The sequence below is a fragment of the Mastigoproctus giganteus genome, chromosome 3, assembly GCF_048544385.1.
Source record: "Mastigoproctus giganteus isolate SK-2022 chromosome 3, ASM4854438v1, whole genome shotgun sequence".
NCBI classification, from domain to species: domain Eukaryota; kingdom Metazoa; phylum Arthropoda; class Arachnida; order Uropygi; family Thelyphonidae; genus Mastigoproctus; species Mastigoproctus giganteus.
In genome coordinates this window covers 51,263,252-51,284,795 of record NC_143577.1, presented here as the reverse complement: position 1 = coordinate 51,284,795, position 21,544 = coordinate 51,263,252, and the positions used below count along the sequence as shown (strand labels likewise).

Genomic DNA, 21,544 nt, shown 5'->3' with positions numbered 1-21,544 from the left:
TGCAGTGCAGATGGATTTCCAGAGCAGGTCATGGAGTTTTGTCAATGATATATAGGAATTTTGCTAACAGTGACAAGGAGGTGATTATACCTTTGTATAAGGAAATGGTCAGGCCACACCTTGATAACTGCGTTCAGGTCTGAGGCCTCATTTTAGGAAGGATGTAGAGTGACTATAATGAGTACAGAGAAGGACAACAAGATTGGTGAGAGGAATAAAGGGGTTCTCTTACCAGGAGAGGCTTAAATTCTGTAAGTTGCAGCATCTGGAGACTAGGCACCTGCGAGGTGATCTGATTGAGGCGTACAAGGCCTTGAATGGTTTGAGCAGACTCAATGCTGATGGGGGATACTTCCACTTGCTGAGATTAAGAACCCAAGGGGGGCATAGATTCAAATTGAGAAAAGACAGTTGTAGAATAGATGTGCGGAAGTTTGCCTTTAGCCAGCGGGTAGTTGATTGCTGGAACAGACTTCCATCTGTTGTTGTGGAAGTTGATAGCTTAAATAAATTTAACGTTGAACTAGACAAACATTTTGGAGTGACCAGATGGGCGAAATGGGAAGGGGTTTTTTTTTTTTTTTTGGCTGATGCTCTATAAGTTTTCTTTCTTGCATCATATGCCTCAACTAATGCTAATTTTAATAAAATTAGTCTTCCACTATTCTAACAAAATGCCTTATGGAGAATGAGCTGTTTCTTAAACAGATGAATAAAAACAGCTGCTCTAAGCTGTTTACAATGAGCCGTCTGCTCCATATAAGAATATGAAAGCAAAGCCATCTGCTCCCTATAATAATATGAAAGCAAAATGCTCAATCTTATTGGTCATCACATGGAGACATCTGACATTGGTCTGATATCTCCCTGTGATAATGTAAATAATTTAGAGGACTGCCTCCAGTGAACTGACATTATACAAGTAACTTGACCGCTTTGTGCATGTGACTTGTCACAGCTTATTGTTTGATTGGCTTTGAAATAATTGCAGGAGTTATGAGAATAATGGTTTCTTTCAAAATTTCTAGAACATAATAATCATAACAGTGTCTTTTTTTGACTACATTTTCTACATATTGACATGGTGATAAAGAAATGGTATTGTACCAAAAAATTATAATTTTTATTTCAAGGTACTCAGGCTATTAGCAGGTTAAGACTATTCTTTCTTTGTTTTTTCAAAAGTTTTGAACATCTTTGGAGATTGGCTCAATCCTCAAAGTGTGATCTGGTGAGTTAAGCATCTTTAATTGTCCTGCAGAAATTTAGTTAAGTTCTACATAATGTATTTCAAAGTTTAAGCATGTTAAAATCAGTAAAGATAAATGTTTGAGGGAAAGGGCTTCAAGAAGTGTTTGTAACCTATCTCTGAAAGTTTGGGCACAAAAATGCGGAATGTCAGAAATGCCTACAAACAGCCACCTGAAAGTCAACAAGATAGTGTTCTTGAGATCTACATGAGTCATTTAACTCCAGTCCAATTTTCAGAAGTTATCATGAAGTACTTATAAATAATGAGCTTCTGCAATAAGAAATCTGTTTTGAGACACAAGATGTACTCACACTTCTTTTTCACCTTTCTTTTTTGTTCTTATTGACATTGTTGTCCAACAGCACTTCAAAATATATAGGGTATTGGAGTCATATTTTCAGTCTAATAAGATATATTTTGAATGCTGTTTCTTCAAACATATGATACCCCTGAAACTTAGAATCTTCTCCTGATAGGTATCAAAAGATGCTGCGATGTATGAAAGGCTTCCAACCACTACTGCTTGTGACTAATTTGCAGTGTTAATTCATTTTTTTCCCTTCTTGTCAAAATTCATTTATATTGTACTTTTTTAGTTTTTATCAGTGGTGTGCTTTCTAGTTTTGTTAGTGTTTTTCATAACTTGCAGTTTTTACTTACAAAACTACACACTCTGGCTGTGTGGTAGAGTGCATGTTCATATCTGCACAGAAAAACAGCCCATTATTAACTGAGTGCTATATGAAATTGCTATAATAGTGAACTGTTACAGTTAATTTTGGTTTTTTATCAAAAAAGAAAACTAAGGCTGTGAAGCATCAGTGTTTTGCATCTGTAAATTGTGTGCATTCTATGATTGGTTTACCTCTTTTGCTAGATGAAAAACCTGAGTTTTTGTGAGAAGAATCTGTACAATCCTTGCCTGAGATGAGTAACCACCTCTTATTGTATATTGTATGGCTGTTCTGGAATATAAATATATATTTTTTAATAAACGCATAAAATCAATTCATATAATTCATTTTTAGACATAGGTGTTTGGTCCGCATTTTCAATCTGTGCAACATCAATATGTCACTTATGCTGAAACATAAGAATTATTCCATTCTCACTGGTTACAATTGCAGAAGAATTGTAGCAAGAGGTTGTATTGTCAAATGCACTGTTCATATAGAATCTTCATTTTTCAATGCATGTTGCTACTTCAAAGTACAGCCACTCCCCGACTTACATGAGGGTTGCATTCCGCGGAACTCTACGTAAGTCGGAATTTCCCTAAATGCTTATGTAGCACTTGCAAATTTGATTGAATTTGACTGAAGCAAAAAAGAAGCGTTTCTACGAACATGTAAGTAGAATTATTTATTCAATTTTTTTTATCTTATTCACAGGAAAAATTACAGAAGTGTACAAAATTACAAAAATTTCAAAATTTTTAAATTACAAAAAGAGAGAGGAGACAGGCATACCATCAGCAAGTTTTATCTTTCGAGCATCATTGCCAGAATTAACTTTCCAGTTGATGGGCACGTCGTTGCGGAAGTTGAGGGCTGTGGAGATTTAGAAGGGGTTTTTTCCAACACATTACAAAATTTCTCTGCAGCTGCAGAATGGGCACTGGAAACTTCACTGCATACTTTAATGTTCTGGAAATCAGCATGATGCTTGGACCTATTAAACAACCCGTTGCTTGCCACGAATTTGGCTTGGGGTTCACCGTACTTATCCTTAATACCTTCATAAATACTTCTTGCTTTTGCTTGAATAGCCATTGAACTCAGGGGCACTTGCTTCTGAATCTGATTTTCCATCCATACTATTAATAGCTTTTACATCTTCGATATAGCACCTGAACGCTGTTTTGTGATCACTGTTGATCATAAATGTGTTGATCCTTTAACATGTTCTTTTATATGCGCACTGTCTCTTAAAATAATATTGAAGCAGTGAGACCTAATTGCATGCAATAGATGACAAACTTTGTCCTGCTTTGTACTTCCTAATTAATCATCTTCATTTCTAAATTAATTTTGTTTCATTTTCTAGCACTGCCACCACTTGCACTTTCTGTTGGTCCCTTTTACCTCACCATTGTAATAAGTAAATAGGAATAAAGAGAAGATTTTGAAAATTTATTTGTTTTTTTATATGATTGAAGATTTCAGTGAAGGGGAACTCATTTCACCATAATGTAAAAACCTACAGAATTCCAGTTATCACTATTATCGCAAATGCAATAAGATGGAGTTTACTACCCATTTATAATAGATTGCGCTAACAGGAAAGATCAATAAACTAGAAAGTGTAAATTGTTTTTATTGTTTTATGGTAGTGACCTCCAGAAATGTGTTTTAGAAAAATATCACAAAGGCATTCAAAATTGATTCTTATAACAGAACATATGATAACAATGAAAGGGTAGTGAAATTTCCATTATAAAAATGACCTTATTTAGAGAGATAAATAAGTTAGTTATACAGTAGGCCCTCGTTATAACACGATTTGCTCTAAGCTGATTCGCTATAACGCTGTTTTTATATTATAACCTATATCTCACTATAATGCTCTTTTACCAGCGTACAGATTGAATTTTTGGCATCTTTAACAAAAACGTTTCTTCTGATGTAGTCGATAGCTGACTTGCGAAATTTTCTCCCTGATTTCCGAGATCAACATTTAAAAAAAAATAAAGTATATTTCTTGTAATATTTGCGTTATATGCATTTATCCGAAGTCTAGTCATCACTCGGTACAGTATTAGACATTGTTAGTTTACTCGAACATTGTATCATAATTAATGCAACGCTCTTATGTTTTCAAAGATTAATAATGGCGGATAAGAATTAAAAAGGAACAACGTCTGGATGTAGTAGGAAGCCTACTAAGGTAAGAAAAATACTGAATTTGAAAATTAAATTAAATTATACATTTTGAAGCGAATCAATTCCATTCAACAATTGGATATGTGCAATAATTTAGGACTGGCAGATTCCACTGTAAAAAGGAAAATTATAAAAAATAAAGAATTAATTTTAGCAGCAGGAAAGACAGCTGTCTCACTGCAAGCAACTAAGCTGGCTATTATAATTGAAATCGAGAGAGACTTCTAAATAATTTTATTGAAGGTAATATCCAACGAACAATTCCATTAAGTTAAATATTATTAAAGAAAAATCGATTAGCCTATATGATGATCTGAAGAAAGCTCACCTTTAAAAAAAATAATAATAAAATGTGGAACCATTTAAAGCTAGTAAGGGCTGGTAAGATAGATTTAAAATCCAGGGAGAAGCCGCAAGTGCAGATCAAGAAGGAGCCGAAACAGTCAAAAAAGAACTTCTAAAAATTATTGAATGAGTGGTGTTAAACCTCTCAACAAGTTTTTAACATAGGTGAAACAGGACTTTTTTGGAAACGAATGCCTAAAAGAAGTTTCATATTGAAAGAAGAAAAAAAAAACATGTCATGCTTCAAAGCAGCGAAGGATCGGTTGACTTTATTGTTGGGTGGTAATGCTGTGGGGATTTTAAAGTAAAACCCCTTACTAGGAAGACAGCCAAAGTACAACCCAAAATTGACCAAAGTTACGAAAACTCGACAGCCCAGGGCCATTGGATTAATGAATTCATAATTTTAAGTTTAATTTTGATACGTGATGTAGTTACTTACCACATAATTATATAAATATGTAATGGAGAATATTTTATATGTACAAATTTTTAATATTAAATATTTTGACCGATATTTGTGTGTCTTTTCGCTACTGTTTATTATTGATTAGGAAATATCCTATGGCATAGACCATGACTCACAAATACATATCTTACATTATGGGAATTATGTGCTCGCTTAGCACTGATTCACTTAGCGCTCTGTTTTTCAGGTATCAGCGTTAAGCGGGGGTCACCTGTATAGTGAAAATTTCAACCTCCAAGGTCTTGGGACGAATTCCAAAAAAAAATAAAAGTGTTACTGGGTTCACATTATGATATTTTCATGATACCTCCATTTCCGTAAGTTGAGTATTACATAAGCTGGGGAGTGGCTGTATAAATTTTGTATTAGTTGTGCACCATGTTTTTTAATTGAAAGTTTTTTGAAAACTACTGTACAAGATATTGGATAAATGTTAAATATGATGTACACTGGGCCTTCACTGATTATAAGTTTGCACTCAGTGAGGGTCCTGTGATTGCAAGTTTGCTATTTATGGATTCAATTAATCCATAAATAGGCCAGATGCTTGGTCAGTTGCAGTTTGATAGTATACATGTGTTTTTTTGACAACATGGGAAATTTTTTTGAAAAAAAATAATGATGTCTTTGCACTTAATTGTGTATTAAAATAAGTGGTTTTAAAATAAGTGTGATTGCTCCTTGCTGACTACTGAGGATAGAAACCATTTATATTGGCAATATTTGCATACTCAAGTACTTAAAGTAATGAACAGTAAGTACCTGTATTCATTCCATAAGAAAATCAACTTCAGCAATTTCAACATTAATTTCCTTAATCATTTATAAAATCCCTACTGTTTTCTTAGCCTTTAATTCTTTAATTGTTATTCCACATTGTTTCTTCTTCATCTTCCTTTTCCAGTTAACCAAGTTTGATTAAATCTAAACTAGACAGTTTCTTCAGTTCTGCCACCTGCAATTTTCCACCTTTTCTTCTTGTTGAACTCTGAGATCTTCTTCTTCGGCATTTCTAGCCAGTTCGATTATATCTACTGTAATGTTGAGAAATCGTGGAAAATTACTGAAACATTCTGGCCACACTTTCATTGAGCAGCAGTTCACTTTGACTTCATCCCAAGATTCTTTAATGCCTTCTGAGGCCTTCAGTAATGACTAAATCACTGCAACTGAACAAAATATTCCCTTGAAGAATATAAAGTAAGATTAGGTACATATATGAAACAATCCATATATCAGACAATCCAAAATAGGGATTAATGTTTTCTTGAGAAAGAGAGAGAGAGAGAGAGTCTTTATTACAGTTTTCTTAAATTTTTAAAGTATTTTAAATCTACATATTAATAATCTACATATATTAGAATACATGCATATAATACAATTTTATATGCATGTACAGTATACCTCATATACAATTTTTTTTTTTTTTTTTTTTCAGTTTTAGAGCAAGTACAGTATATCAAAAAAAATTACAGCATTTAATAAAAATATAAGGTAATAATAAAATATTGAACTGATATTTGAAGTGTTTTTTTTTTTTTTACCAAAATTAATAATTTATTGAATATCAACTCACTGTACTTTCCACTTCACTTTTTCTGAATGCATGTGTGAATAAAACTTACTTCTGTGTACACCTAAAGAAGTTTAGATGAAATCAATATTGTTATGTGGCCTACATCACATTAGGTGCAGGTAAAATAAAAAATAAAAAAATCAGTGGCTACTCAGCATGTGTAAAATATTCATACAAAAATATATTTTATTAAAAAATATTGTGTATTATGTGAGTCTAACTTTGCTTTTCCCATAGACTTTTAAGTTTGTTGATTGCAGAGATTCTCAGAAATATAGCCATTGCTGCTGACAAGATCCTATTTGTACTTATGATTTTATTTAAAGATATTGCTTGCCTTTTATTTTCTTTATAAAATTATGACCTTAAGTAACAAATAAAAAGTCAAATTCTGTAATTCGTTTACGCAGAATAGTTATTTTCTTCTATAATTTTTTATTTAGATTCATTGTCCAAAATGTCAAGCAAAAATAGGAAGATTTAATTGGCTAGGTAAGATGGAATGGATAATCTAAAAACTGTTATATAGAACTATGATTATTGTGATTTCATATGAAGAAATATATAAAACTAAGTATGACTGAAGTCACCATTCAGTTTTACAGAATAATAGTGATGAAACTACCATACTACCAGGTCTGTCACTGGAGGGCAGTTAATTTTCCCCTTCCCAGTGGTCAATATAGTATGGTTGTTAAACAGCACAGGGTCCATTTGTTAATCTCACAGTGGGTAGAACTTGTAATTTTACTCCTGAAAAAAAAAAGTTTTGTAAAAGTTAATGTGCACAAAAAAAAAAAAAGAGAAAATTTGTAAATGGTGACCAAATTATATAATAATTAAATATTTTCATATTATGGATACCCAAGAGAATGAGTTAGTCTACTTGTGTGTATTATGTCTTTAAATTATGCATTCTAATATCACTTTGCTTGTTTTTCTGTATGAAAACACCCTGCTATCCTTGCTTGACACTGACTAACTTAGATATGGTGTGAAAAAGGCCCATAAAAGTTACTATCATCATTGAAAGGATTCAAATCAAAACATTTCTGCACAGTGTGGGGAGGATGGTTATTATAACCACTATGCTACTCACGAGGACTAACTTGTATGATGATTATGATAATAATAGTAAAAATCTTTATTTGAAGAGATGTACAGAATACACACACAAACTCTAAATACAGGCAGCCATTTTGAAAATGTGATTAATTCAACATATGAAAATCTGTCATCATGTTTTAATCCGAGACAGGAGACTCTAGCAACTGTTAATTTAGTTGTATCTTTTTCATGCTTGAATTATAATTTGAGTGGTTGTCATCTCATTTTGAGGGGTTAGATTAAAATAAAAATGCTTTTCTTAGATTATCCTTTGTTCCCTACCTTCACATTTTTGAAAATTGGTTTGCATTCGATTTTTTGTCTTTTTTAGCTTTGCACTTTGCAGTAAGAGATTATAAGCAGACTAATGATGTTACGTCTTCCACACCTGCTTTCACTTGCTATCCATTTTGTGTCTAGCAATACATGTGCAGCCTCAAGTCAGTCACTATATTTTCTCCAGAGACTTTGATGATTTCCTCTATAAATTCAATATAAGTTTAAATATGTAATCAGTTCTATTGGTATGTTTGGTGACTGCTTAGTTGGCCCATACCTGTTACCATCCCGCATGAACTCCGCTAAATATCGGATATTTCTTGAACAAGTTCTACCAAGGTTACTTGACGATGTTCCAGCAAATGTGAGACGCAACATTTGGTTTCAACATGACGGGGCGCCTGCCCATTATGGAAGGTATGTTCATGACTATTTGAACAGGCATTTTGGGCGTCGATGAATTGGCTGTGGTGGACCCGTTGCCTGGCCCCCACGCTCACCTGATTTATCGAGCCTTGATTTATTTCTGTGGAGGGGGGAGGCCCTCAAATCTATCATGTATGAATTGCCTGTGGAGACAGAAATGGATCTCGTGGCGAGACTCCATGCTGCGTCGGTGTCACGCATGCATCGCGTCTCATGGTGGAACCTTCCAGCATCTGTTGTAACATCATGAAATGCATCCATCTCATACTCCATTGTGAATATTATGTCAAATAAATGTTTGCCACTAATTACAGTCTTGTGTCATTTCTGCTTCTTGTGCCTCTGCTACTGCTTTCCCGTGACGTTTCCGGTTATGGGTTCCTATGCGATTCACATTCCTTTGATGTTACCTACCTCCCCTAAACGTTTGTACCAATATTTTTGAGACACCTTGTATACAGTGCAAATTTATTTTGTATCAAATTATAAACGTGCAGCCTAAACCATCATCATCATTCAAATCTGTTATACCCAGCGGGTATGCAGGTCATTATAGCAGTACAAATCTGCCCTTCTGGATTATCAACATTCCATTTACTGTTTCCCCTATGTAGTTCTATTTCTGTTAGATTTTTATAGCCAAAGTAAGCCTTGTTCCTCAAACTTTTTAATTTGTGCATTACTCAGTCATAACTACAAATGGTCATAATCCACTCAGTCATTTATATGAAATTGTGATTCTGTTATCCTAAAAAGAACAAAATGAAAACACTGTTATTAGAATGCCCTGGAAATCCCTTGCTCCATGTACTGTAAATTTAGTTTGTATCAGACTATAAACACGAGAATTATAAATGGATGGTGTGCTTATAATTCAAGGGGCAGTTATCTAATTTCAAAATGGTGGGTAGAAATAAAAACACTTATCTGGGTATGCAGTCTAGGACCCTTCCCCCCATCCCTTCACATGCACCATAAATTTGTTCAACTGGACTCTAAACACAAGTTACTGGTGAGAAGAGAATGGACAGGCAGACATACACAAAGACACGGCATTCTCATGAGCCTGTTTTCCATTTTTACAAAATAGAGTGAAAATCATGTAGCTCACATTTTGAAAACAATTGAAAATATTATGTTTGATTAATTTAAATAAAATTTTTTAATGGTTTTTTACTTTGTGCATCTTAAATTTCCTGTATTGGCAATGAATAAAAAATAACTCAAGGGGTTGTTAACAAGTTGTTAACAACTTGTTAATAAGTTGTTACCATTTCAAGTTAAAGAAACTGGATTTCAGTTTCTTTAACTCTTTCTGGGGTATATGTATGTATATTTATGTGTTTCATGTGTTGGCTCTGAAGAGTGCATATGTTTTATGTTTCATTAATGGTACATCCCATACATGGAGAGAGTGTGTTGTTAATGCCACATGATTAGCATGGGAAATGATTCCGTGGCCAAACATAAATGAAATCTGAACAGTTTTTGGCCTAATGCTTATGTAACAAGGCGATGTTACATCTGTTCTGAGCAATCTGCATTGAAAAAATAATTTAAAAGTACATTTCACTACAAATTTCACGTACACAGGTATGCCATAATATGCAAATCATATTCTAAACCACTAATATATTACAGCTGTCAAGAAGTTAAAAGGAAGCCAGTTCAGCTTGTGAAGGGAAAATAGACCTGATCAGATGGAATGTGCAACTAATAAGTACTATAACACACTCACACACTTCACATTGGGACAGGATCAAGGAAGTGCACATAGTGCCAATCATACATATGTAAATTAATATATGCAACAACACACAGGTGAACGGCATCTTGACACAAATGGCAATTTGGCAAGTACCTTAAAAGCATTTACAGCCAGCCTTGATGTGGTTATCAGTTGTTAATATTGAAAGTCATATTGAAATATTAAGAGTAGGAGACCAGCAGAATTACTTAACAAGTACAGGTCACTGTTGAACAAAAGCTGAGAATTAGGGTTGAATTTGAAAGTGTCGATCAATTCGGCCCTGGAAAGATTGTGCAAGGCTCAAGGGGTAGAATTTTTTTCAGCCTGGACTGTACTTGTTAACAGGAGAGATTGCTTCTACAGGGATGGGATACACTTAAATAGAAAGGGTGCAAGAATATTTGCTGATGCTATCGAGGCAGTGTTAGGTGGGTCGGAAAACTGCTAGCTTGGGGGGAGACAAAGACCAATAGATTGACAGTAGCCACTGGCAGAGGTGAAAGAGATTCTTGCACTGCTTCTATTAGAATGAGCAGAAGCCTGAAAAACAAGATGCGTGGTATTTCAGAGACTGCTGGGAGCCATTGCGGTACAAGTAAACACATGGGTTGTGTTAGGGTAGCTAAGAATAGAAACAGGTGCAGGTATACTTGCGTGTACACCAATGCTAGGAGTTTAGTAAATAAATTTGATGAATTTGAGGTATTGCTCAAAACATCAAAGGCAGATATTGTTGGGATATCAGAGACGTGGTGTCACACAGATATAAGGGATGCAGAACTCCAATTTGGGGAGTACAACGTCTACAGAAAGGATAGACAGGATAGGAAGGGGGGAGGGGTTATGCTATTAGTTAAGAAACACATAAAAACCAAGGAAGTGAAGCCAGTCGACATCGCTGGACAGTGCAGTGTGGAGTCAGTTTGGTGTGACATAAACATTGGGAGATCAAAATTGAGAGTAGGAGTGTGCTATAGGCCTAATGACTCTGATGAGTATAATAAGGAACTGTACAGGGAAATAGAGTGGGCCAGTAAATCAGAGTGTCTTATAATGGGAGATTTTAATTTCCCAGATATTGACTGGAATTTGGGGGCTGGTTACTCACACACTAGCAGGGCTTTTGTGGATTTATTGGATGATTGTTTTCTACATCAGCATGTTCGGGAGGCAACTAGAGGGAGTAATACTCTTGATTTGATTATCAGCAGTGATTCTTCATGCATTAAGAATCTGCAGATAAATGAACCACTAGGTGGCAGTGATCACAGTGTGCTGAAGTGGGATTTACTCAAAGAGGTAACTACCATTAGGGGTAAAGGGAAGGGTTATTGCTTCCGTTAAGGCGACTACGATGGACTGAGACAGTATTTAAATTCTATACAGTGGGACCAACTGATGATGTTACCAACAGCAAATTCAAAATGGGAAGCATTCAAAGAACTTATCTTGGAAGCTACTAGGCTTTACATACCAACTAAGAAATATTGTTCAAGGTTTAGGCCAAAATGGATGTCAGATGAACTAATGAGGCATATGGCAGAGAAGAAAAATGCATGGGATACATACAAATTAACACATGACACAGAAGCCTATGATAGATACAAGTTGATATGCAACAAGTTACAAAGGAGATTAGGCAGGCGAAGGCAGATTACGAGAAATCCTTGGCAAGGGATGCAAAGAAAAACAGCAAAGAGTTCTTTACTTATGTAAACTCTACAAGGAAGGGGATGAATCAGATTGGTCCACTTGATATTGATGGGTCAAGTGTTGATGATCCTGCTCAGGTAGCTAACAAACTAAATGAATATTTTGCATCGACATTCACACATGAGGAGTTATTCAGCGAGGGGAATGCCAGAGGTGTATTCAACTCTAGCAGTAAGCTACAGAATCTTGAAATAACTGGGAGTAAAGTGGAGGAGAAACTGATGAAGATAAACACAAGAAAGGCACCCGGGGTGGATGGGATCTATCCAGTTATATTAAAGGAGGCAGCAAAGGAAGTAAGCAAACCCTTAGCCATAATTATGAGAGCTTCCTTGGACTCAGGGGAGGTACCCATAGACTGGAAATGTGCAAATGTGACCCCAATTCACAAAGGAGGATCAAAGGCTGACACAAGTAATTATAGACCTGTGAGCTTAACTTCTGTTCCAGGAAAATTAATGGAGGCACTTGTTAAAGAAGCACTGCAGGATCATTTAGACAAGACTTCAGTTATAGCTCAGACACAGCATGGTTTTGTTAAGGGGAAGTCTTGCCTGACCAACTTGATTGGATACTATGATGCAGTCACAAAAGAACTGGATGCAGGGAATAACTTTGATATTATATACTTGGATCTTAGAAAGGCTTTTGATACTGTTGCACATGGAAGACTGCTACACAAATTGGAGCAGTGTGACATTGGAGGCAAATTGCTGCTATGGATAAAGGGGTGGTTGAGGGGGAGAAGACAGAGAGTGGTAATCAATGGACACTGCTCATCGTGGACTGATGTTATTAGTGGAGTCCCTCAGGGCTCAGTGTTGGGTCCATTATTGTTTTCTGTATTTATAAATGATATTGATGATGGTATATTGGGCTTAATGTCCAAGTTTGCAGACGATACAAAGGTTGGCAGGGTTGTCAAGGACACTACTGACACTATGCTGCTGCAACGGGATCTGGAAAGGTTGAGCAGATGGGCTGAGAGGTGGCAAATGAAGTTTAACATTGACAAATGTAAAGTACTACACATGGGAAACAGCAACCCCAGAGCAACGTATCAACTCTGTGGTACTACACTGACAGTGGTAGAGAATGAAAGGGACTTGGGGGTGGTTGTGCAGGCAGATATGAAGTTCTCTGAGCAGTGCAGACGGGCTGCAAGAGTAGCTCATGGAGTATTGTCAATGATATACAGGAATTTTTCCAGCAGGGATAAGGAGGTGATTATTCCATTGTATAAGACGATGGTCAGGCCACACCTAGAGTACTGTATACAGGTCTGGAGGCCTCATTTCAAGAAGGATGTAGAGCTGCTGGAACGAGTACAGAGAAGGGCAACAAGATTAGTGAATGGAACGAAGGGGTGTTCTTACGAAGAAAGGCTTAAGTTTTGCAAATTACAGTGTCTGGAGACTAGGCACCAGCGAGGTGATCTGATAGAGGTGTATAAAGCCTTGAATGGTTTAAGCATGCTCAATGCTGATGGGATTCTTCCTCTAGCTCAGAAAAATCACCTGAGAGGGCATAAATTCAAATTGAGGAAAGACAAATGTAGGATAGACGTGCGGAAATTTGCCTTTAGCCAGCGGGTGGTTGGTTGGTGGAACAGACTTCCATCCCTTGTGGTGGAGGTTGATAGCCTAAATAAGTTTAAGGCTCAGCTGGACAGGTATTTTGAACGAACAGAGGGGTGAAGTGGAAGTGGGTTTTTTTTTTTTTTTTTTTTTTGGCTGATGCTGCATAAGCTTGCTTTCTTGCATCAAATGCCTCTACTAATGCTAATGCTAAAGTCTCATTAATAAGTATCCAATAAAAAACTATTCCAAAAATTTTTGGTTTATTTTTAACCAAGCAATCATTTTCCATGTTAACAAATTATACAGCATTAATGGTACATACCGTGTTTAGTTTTCAAGGTCACTTCACTTCAATTACAATGACCTTGAAAAAGTACAATGTCTGCTAATGTACAAATTTTTTTAATCTTCTAGTCTGCTATCATCTCTTATCCCTTTCCAACTAATTGTATACACAGTTTCAATAAATGACAATACAAAAACAGCTTTGAAAATTGATGGAGATTAGACCTATCAGCCGTTGTTGTCTGATTCAGTCAAAAATTGCAGAAGTTCACGGGAATTCATTTCCATAAGTTAATGAAATCAATGCAAGTAATAAATAAATGGATGCAGAGGATATTATTGCATCAAAAAAAGGATAAATAAAATAACAAGAGTTTTGCATTTGCAATTTATAAGTTTAGTGGTAGTTACCTTGTTTCAAAATGGTAGGTAGAAATTAAAACAACCATCAGGATATTCACTCTAGGACCCTTTCCCCTCCCCCTTCACTTATACTGTAATTTGGTTTGAACTGGAACTGATACTGTTCTGTCCCATGAGTGTTCTTGGCATATATTAATTTACATATGTTACTAATGCATAGTCCTCTAATTTAGATTTATACCTAATTATGCCATAAATATTATTATGTAAGTAAACATGCTGAATATGCAAATACAAGGTACCAGTAATATTGGCATTGATGTTGTTTTAAAAACTTTATTTTTGAGTACATCCAAATAGCCAGTTACTGAGTAAAATTAAACAAACATGTACCTAGTATGAATAAACATTTTACAAGGTAAGGTATGTATCAGCTTATTATAGTAGTAGTGGTGGCAAATGATGCAAGAAAGAAAGCTTATAGAGCATCAGCAAAAATAAAAAAACTATTACACACTTCTCCCATCCATGCCCTCTAAGAATTTGTCTAGCTTCCTTGAATTTATTCAAACCATCCACTGTCACAACAACAGATGGAATTTTATTCCAATAATCAACCACCTGCTAGTTGAAGGTAAACTTCTGTGCATCTGTCCTGCAACCATATTTCCTCAACTTAAATTCATGCCTCCTCATGTGTATGATCTCAGCAAGAGGAAGAATGCCATTCACATTCAGCTTACTCAATCCATTCAAGACCTTAAACATCTCAATCAGGGCACCTCCATAGCCAGGTGGGCAGGAGCAGCAGTGCGTAGCACACGCTTCTTGATTAGACCGGGGTTTGAGCCCGTGACCACCAAATACGGAGGATGCGGAAAGGTCAGGGAATGACCACCGCATATCCCCGGAGCAATATGGCTTTAGTTGCTAATGCTCCTAAAAACCAAATAACAACAACATCTCAATCAGATCACTCTGCAGGTGCTTAGTCTCCAGAAGCCGCAGTTTGCAGAACTGAAGCTTTCTGAATAAGTGAACTCTTTTTATCCCTTCGCCAATCTTGTTGCTGCCCTTCTCTGCACCATTCCAGCAAATCTACATCCTTTCTAAAGTGAAGCCTCTAGACCTGTATACACTACTCAATATGTAGCCTAACCATCGCCTTGTAAAAAGGGATAATCATCACCTTATCATTGCTAGCAAAGTTTCTGTATATCATTGACAAAACTTCATGAACACTTCTGGGAGCATGTCCACACTGCTCAGGCAATTTCATATCTGACGTCACAATTTCCCCCAGGTCTTTTTTATTTTCCACTACCTTGAGTGTAGTACCACACAGTTGACAAGTTACTCAAAGATTACTGCTACCCATATGCAGTACCTTGCATTTGCCAATGTTACTTCAGCTGCCATTTCTCAGTGCATTAACCCAATTTTCCTAGATCTTGTTGTAGTAGGTCACCCTGATTACTGTCATTAATCAGACTGTCAACCTTTGTGTCATCTTTGACATTAAGCCTGATACACCTTCATCAGTATCATTAATAAACATTGAAAACAACAATGGGCCCAGTGCTGAATCCTAGGGGACTCCATTGATACCCACTCTCTGTCTTCTTACACTTAACCATCCCATTATCCACAGCAGTAACTTGCCCTTAATGCCACATTGCTCCAGTTTATATGGCAGTCTTTTATGTGCAACAGTATCAAAAGCCTTACTGAATTCTGAGTACATAATATATCAAAATTAATTTTTGTATCCAGTTCCTTGGTCACTGAATCATAGTAACTTATCAGATTGGTTAAACAGGACTTCCCCGTAACAAATCCATGTTGTAACTGCAGTATAATTGCATTCCTGTTCAGATGTTCCTACATTACTTCTTTAACCAGTGATTCCATTGTTTTCACTAGAAAAGATGTTACAGATGTCTGTAATTACTCATATCACCTTTTGATCTCTGTTTATGAATTGGGGATACATTTGCACATATTCAGTCCATAGCAACCTCCCCTGAATCCAAAATGCTCTCATAATTATGGTAAAACTTGCTTACCTCCTTTGCTGCTTCTCTTAATATGATTGGATAGACCCCTTGTGCCTTTTTCATGTTCAGCTTCAACAATTCCTCTTCCACTTTCCTTTCAGTTATCACAAAGTTATTTAGCTCCCCATTGGAGTTTGATAAATTTCTGGCATCCTCCCCTAAAGAATTCTTCATGTGCGAAAATCGATGCAAAATACCTATTCAATTTGTCAGCAAACTGACCAGGGTCATGAACAGTTAACTCATTGACATCAAGTAGCCTGATGTGATTCAATTCCTTCCTTCTACTGTTAATATAAGAATAGAAGTCTTCCTTGCCTTTCTTTGCATTCTTTGCCAGAAACTTCTCATAATCTGCCTTACCTTGCTTAACCTCCTTTGTGACTTGATTACAGACTAATTTATATCTACTTCTGAATTACCTGATAATTTATATGCATCCTATTCACTTTTCTCCTCTACCATTGCCACTTTGCCTCAATTCATCTGACATTCATTTAGGTCTAAGCCTTGAACAGTATTTCTTTGTTGGTATAAAAATGTTAGTAGCTTCCATGATTACTTCTCTGAATGCTTTGCATTTAGAATTTGCTGTTGGTGACATCATCACTTGGTCCCACTGCAGAGAATTTAAAAATTGTCTGAGACCGCTATAGTCACCCTTACGAAAGCAAAAAACAAAGGAAAGTTAAGTTTTACTCATTGCAGGAAACATGTCCTTAGTGAAAAAACAAGAACCATATTGTTGCCATTTGACCAAATGAAGTTGGTATGATACTTAGAGATATTTTTGAATATTGTTTTAGAGATATTGTTCCCCCTCTCCCTCTCCCCACAGACTTTAAAGTAACAAATAGCAGAACTTTGAAAAATCCAAATTGATGATAGAGGTTAATGACCAGAGAGAGTTGGCTGTATAAACTATGAGCTTGCCTGGGATGATTAAATGATACCGAACAATGAAAGGCAGTTGTTTTCCAAGTGAAACAACTCTGCTAATTATGTATAACTAGGATCACCAAATAGGCACAGCAATATCCTCTTTTCAGATGAACTAAATCTTCCTTATTTAAAAATAATATAATAAATATCAAATATATGCTCACACCTTTCAGGAAGCTGTTTGGATCATTTTCAAAGTGGAAAGAGGTCACCATTCTGCCCTAGTCATGGTTTGGTGGGGGTACCCCTGTGATGGCTTTACTGATCTGTTTTTGGTGAAGTAGTGTTTAAGACAAGTTCAAAACACTGCAGAATGAAATGGTGTGGTGAACAGCACCAGGTATTTTACTGGGAATCTGCTCCTGTTCAAATTGCAAAATCCACTTGTTAGTAGTTTACAAACAACATTACTGAGTTTCATCAAAGCTGTTGATTAGCTGTCTGGAAGACTAGATTTGAACTCATTTGATTACAAATTGTGGCCCAGTTAGAATGCATATAACCCACAATAGGTAAAACTCCAATATTGACAGTCTTGAAATGTAATTTTCATTTGTCTTTTTTGTTCATGTAATTAACCAAACTCCTATAAAAAAAATATAAAACGTATTTATGGTGAGGTAGGAGTGTACCTTTGTAAGTATCCCATTCCATACCCAAAAAAAAAAAAAAAAAAAACCACTAATATTTTATTGTGGTTGAGTATCACTTTTAATAATATCTGTTGAGTTTCAATTAAATGCAGGCTCTGCCATTGGGGTCATATTATAATAAAGTTTTAATTTGAATAAGCTTATCATACTGAAAATTGTTAGTATTTTATTGTTTGCATGTTAATATGACTTATATGTTATCCTTTCCCAAGTGTTCAGATACCTCTTCTGAAGGCAGTGAACAATGTAAAACAGACATATGCAGATTAGGGATAGGTATAAAGTGCAGGAAACATGTAAGATATCAATAGTGGTTAGTATGAGTTGTTTGTATTTACAGAAGTGAGCTAGAACGCTGATACTAGTTACAACTCATACTGGTAAGCTTACAGGGTTCCAGAGAGGTATGACTGTTGATGCTGCTACTGCAGACTGCTTGTGCTTTCAGAAGTTGAAATTGACTGATGCAAAAAAAAAAAAAAAAAAAAAAAAGACTACAAATGATTCTGTAGTTAAATTATTATCCGGTTGACCATGACAATTAGTGATAGGGATAAGTAAACTCTGAAATAGATAGTTATTCAACCATAATGTCATTTGTAGAGAAACCTGACTTATCAGGTTTCTCTACAAAATCTAATATTGGAGTCCCAGGTGTCAGCAGAATTATCACTGTGAATGTATGGATGTGTACTGTTATTAAAGCATTGCATGCACTTGATTTTTGTGGGAGAATTACAGCTCACAAACTCCACCTATCACCAGCAAATGCCAAACACCATTTGAAGGTAGGGCATTGGTTTGTGGACTCTGGAGCAATAGGGAATACATACCATGGAGTGATGCAGTGTGTGCTACGCAGTGGTCAGGGCTAACAGTTAATTATGGGTTTGAAAAATGCCTACAGAACACTATCAACTGTAGTATGTTATCATAACAATGAATTTCAGAGGAGAAAGCATCACAGTGTATGTGACATTCTGCTAATTATGTAGAACTAGGATTGAACAATAAACTAAGAAATACTTTTCAATAATAAAATTTTATTTTGTGAAGGATTTTTTTTTGAGAGACCAAAATGATACTTTATTTTCACATCCAAATTTTGAAGCCATTCAGGAAAATACCTTGGATGTTATTGGAGTAAGCAATCTCTTTCAGTCAAATGTAGTAGAACAAGACAAAATTATTGCTATATATTTGCAGAATAATAACAAAATCACACTCTATGTGTTTCAAATAGCATAGAACTAATTAAAAATGCAAAAAAAAGCTAGGCATGTTACCAATGTTTTGATGAATTAGCATATTGCTGACACTTAGAGGATTAATAAAAATCCAGTTTATTTAAACATTTCTAGTGTCCAAAAAATTTTGAGAGGAAAACATATTTGGATATGTTTAATATCAAATTATTATTCTTAAAACAGATAATTTTATTATTATTTTATTTATTTTTTATTTATTTTTTATTTTAGGATTTCCATGCTTATGTGGGGCCCATATTATACCCTCTTTTAAAGTCATTGAAAGCAAAGTTGATAGATTTAGTTGACAACAAAAACATTAAAACAGCAAATAAACTTTTTGTAATATATGTATAGTGAGTGTGTATATATTTTATTGAAACTGTTGATTTAATTAAATACTAAGTACAGTTTTAACTTTTTTATACATGAATCCTCCTTATCCTAAAGTGATCATCCATCACACATTCATCACAGTAAAAATAGAATGTACACAAATATAAATTATAACTTGAGGAAAGACCACTTCTCTGCATTGTACTTTTCTGTTTTTATTGTGGGAACACTTTGTTCCCTCTAGTAACAGAGCTAGGGCTTATACTCACTTTATAAATGACATTGTTAATCTTGAATCAACCTAAAGTCATGAATATCATTTTTAAGTTAATGACATTACACTAATGCAAACCTGCTGTTAATTAGAGTGCTTTGGAGTTTTACTTAATAGTGGATTTTCTTTCCAGTTGATGCTATTAAATTAAAAACAATATTAATAACTTTAGGTCAGCTCCTGGATAACAGTGTCATTTCTAAATGAGCATAAGCCAAAACTCTGTCATTGTAGGAAACAAAGTGCCCCCAATAGTAAAGACAGAAAAACTTAATGTAGAGAAGCATTCTAAAATTATTTTGATATGTGCATTGAAATTGTACTTTACTCCTTTACTAATAAATTATAACTTTCTGATTATGTGGAACTTTGTGAATCATGTCTTCACATTATGTAGCCATTATAGTATAATATAATTAAATTTATTATTTAATATAATCATTTCAACAGAGTGTAGAATTTTAAAGTAATTGTCCACTGTGTATGGATAGTTTACTTTCCATTAGCTATCATATTGTTCTTTACATATATATTCTTTAAAAGGAATTAGGAAGTGAGGATAGAATTGTACAATGATTTATTTTTCTTGTATTAAACATAATTCAAAAGTTAAAATGCAGTTTAATTGTTGTTCATATTGCTATTTTAGATTTAACTAGAATAAGTAGAAAAGAACATCACATTGTGTGTCAAATCGTGAAGATTTAGTAGTAGTATTTGGGACCGACAAAATTATTCAAGGAAACAAAGCATCATAGTTATTGTTTCCTTTAAAAAAATTCTGTTAATTGTAACCCTTATATCCTTCATCCATTTCTTTCATCCATTCAGCATAGTTTTCTAGCATCTCTTGGGAGTGAAAAAAATACTTAGTTTTAATATTAAGTTACACAGGGAGTTAAATGATTTTATGATAACTGAGAAGAAAGTGGAGGAAAAATTATTGAACTTTTTCTGTGCCCAAAAAAAGTATATAAGGCTTCTGGAACTGATGGGATCTATCCAGTTATATTAACATATTTGCTGCCTGAATGCAGCTTGCATCCAAATGAACTGCAGGTTTTGTGCCTTAATGCAGATATGTGTCCATTCAATTGTAGTCAGTAAATGAGTGCTGTAAAAGGAAAGGCACGTGAAATGAACAACTGAGTGATATCAGCACACTGATTGAGCCATGAACTTATTTGCATTTTGGCTGGAATTTTGCTTAGTGTCAATAACACTGTCTAGAGAGCTCTATAAAAGCTGTACACATGGTTCATAGTTACTTATGTTCTTTGCTAAGGCGCATTTAGGGCTAGAGCCTCAAGCTGCGAACAAATTTAGACTATGTATATAAAGTGCTTAGCATCATAATACACAGCCATTTCTGAATAAACAGAAAATTTTTAAGGTGGCATCGTTTTAGGTTATATCTCATATTGTGAATACCTTCACAACGAGTTGCCATGATATTGCACTACTTTGAATAAGTAACGCTTCACCTAAGGAGAAGACTAATGTTACTTATTCTCAGATAGGTACCACCACCCAGACAGCACCGTTTCAGGGCTATTTGGCCCTTCTTCAGTGAGTGGGTAGGTACCCAAGTGATGCAATGATGGCAAAAACAGTTATGAAGTATAACTCCACAATTTGTTCGCAGCTTGAGGCTCTAGCCCTAAATGCGCCTTAGTCTAAATACATCATACACCAACAGGCATCTCTCATATTGTGGAGTTATACTTCATAACTGTTTTTGCCATCATTGCATCACCTGGGTACCTACCCACTCACTGAAGAAGGGCCAAATAGCCCTGAAACGGTGCTGTCTGGGTGGTGGTACCTATCTGAGAATAAGTAACATTAGTCTTCTCCTTAGGTGAAGCGTTACTTATTCGAAGTAGTGCAATATCATGGCAACTCGTTGTGAAGGTATTCACAATATGAGATATAACCTAAAACGATGCCACCTTAAAAATTTTCTGTTTATTCAGAAATGGCTGTGTATTATGATGCTAAGCACTTT

The 21,544-nt window shown here is 35.3% G+C and overlaps 1 protein-coding gene across 1 annotated transcript in view; it reads left to right on the top strand.

Moving 5' to 3' along the window:
• Nucleotides 1-19,252, top strand: part of LOC150087953 (dual specificity protein phosphatase MPK-4-like) — a 60,629-nt gene extending 41,377 nt beyond the window's left edge. Inside the window, exons 6-7 of the mRNA XM_090369978.1 lie at nt 6,968-7,016; nt 19,158-19,252. Coding sequence (XP_090226104.1) covers nt 6,968-7,016; nt 19,158-19,234 — 126 coding nt within the window. The 3' untranslated portion in view covers nt 19,235-19,252. The remainder of the gene's footprint in view (nt 1-6,967; nt 7,017-19,157) is intronic.
• Nucleotides 19,253-21,544: the final 2,292 nt, after the last annotated feature.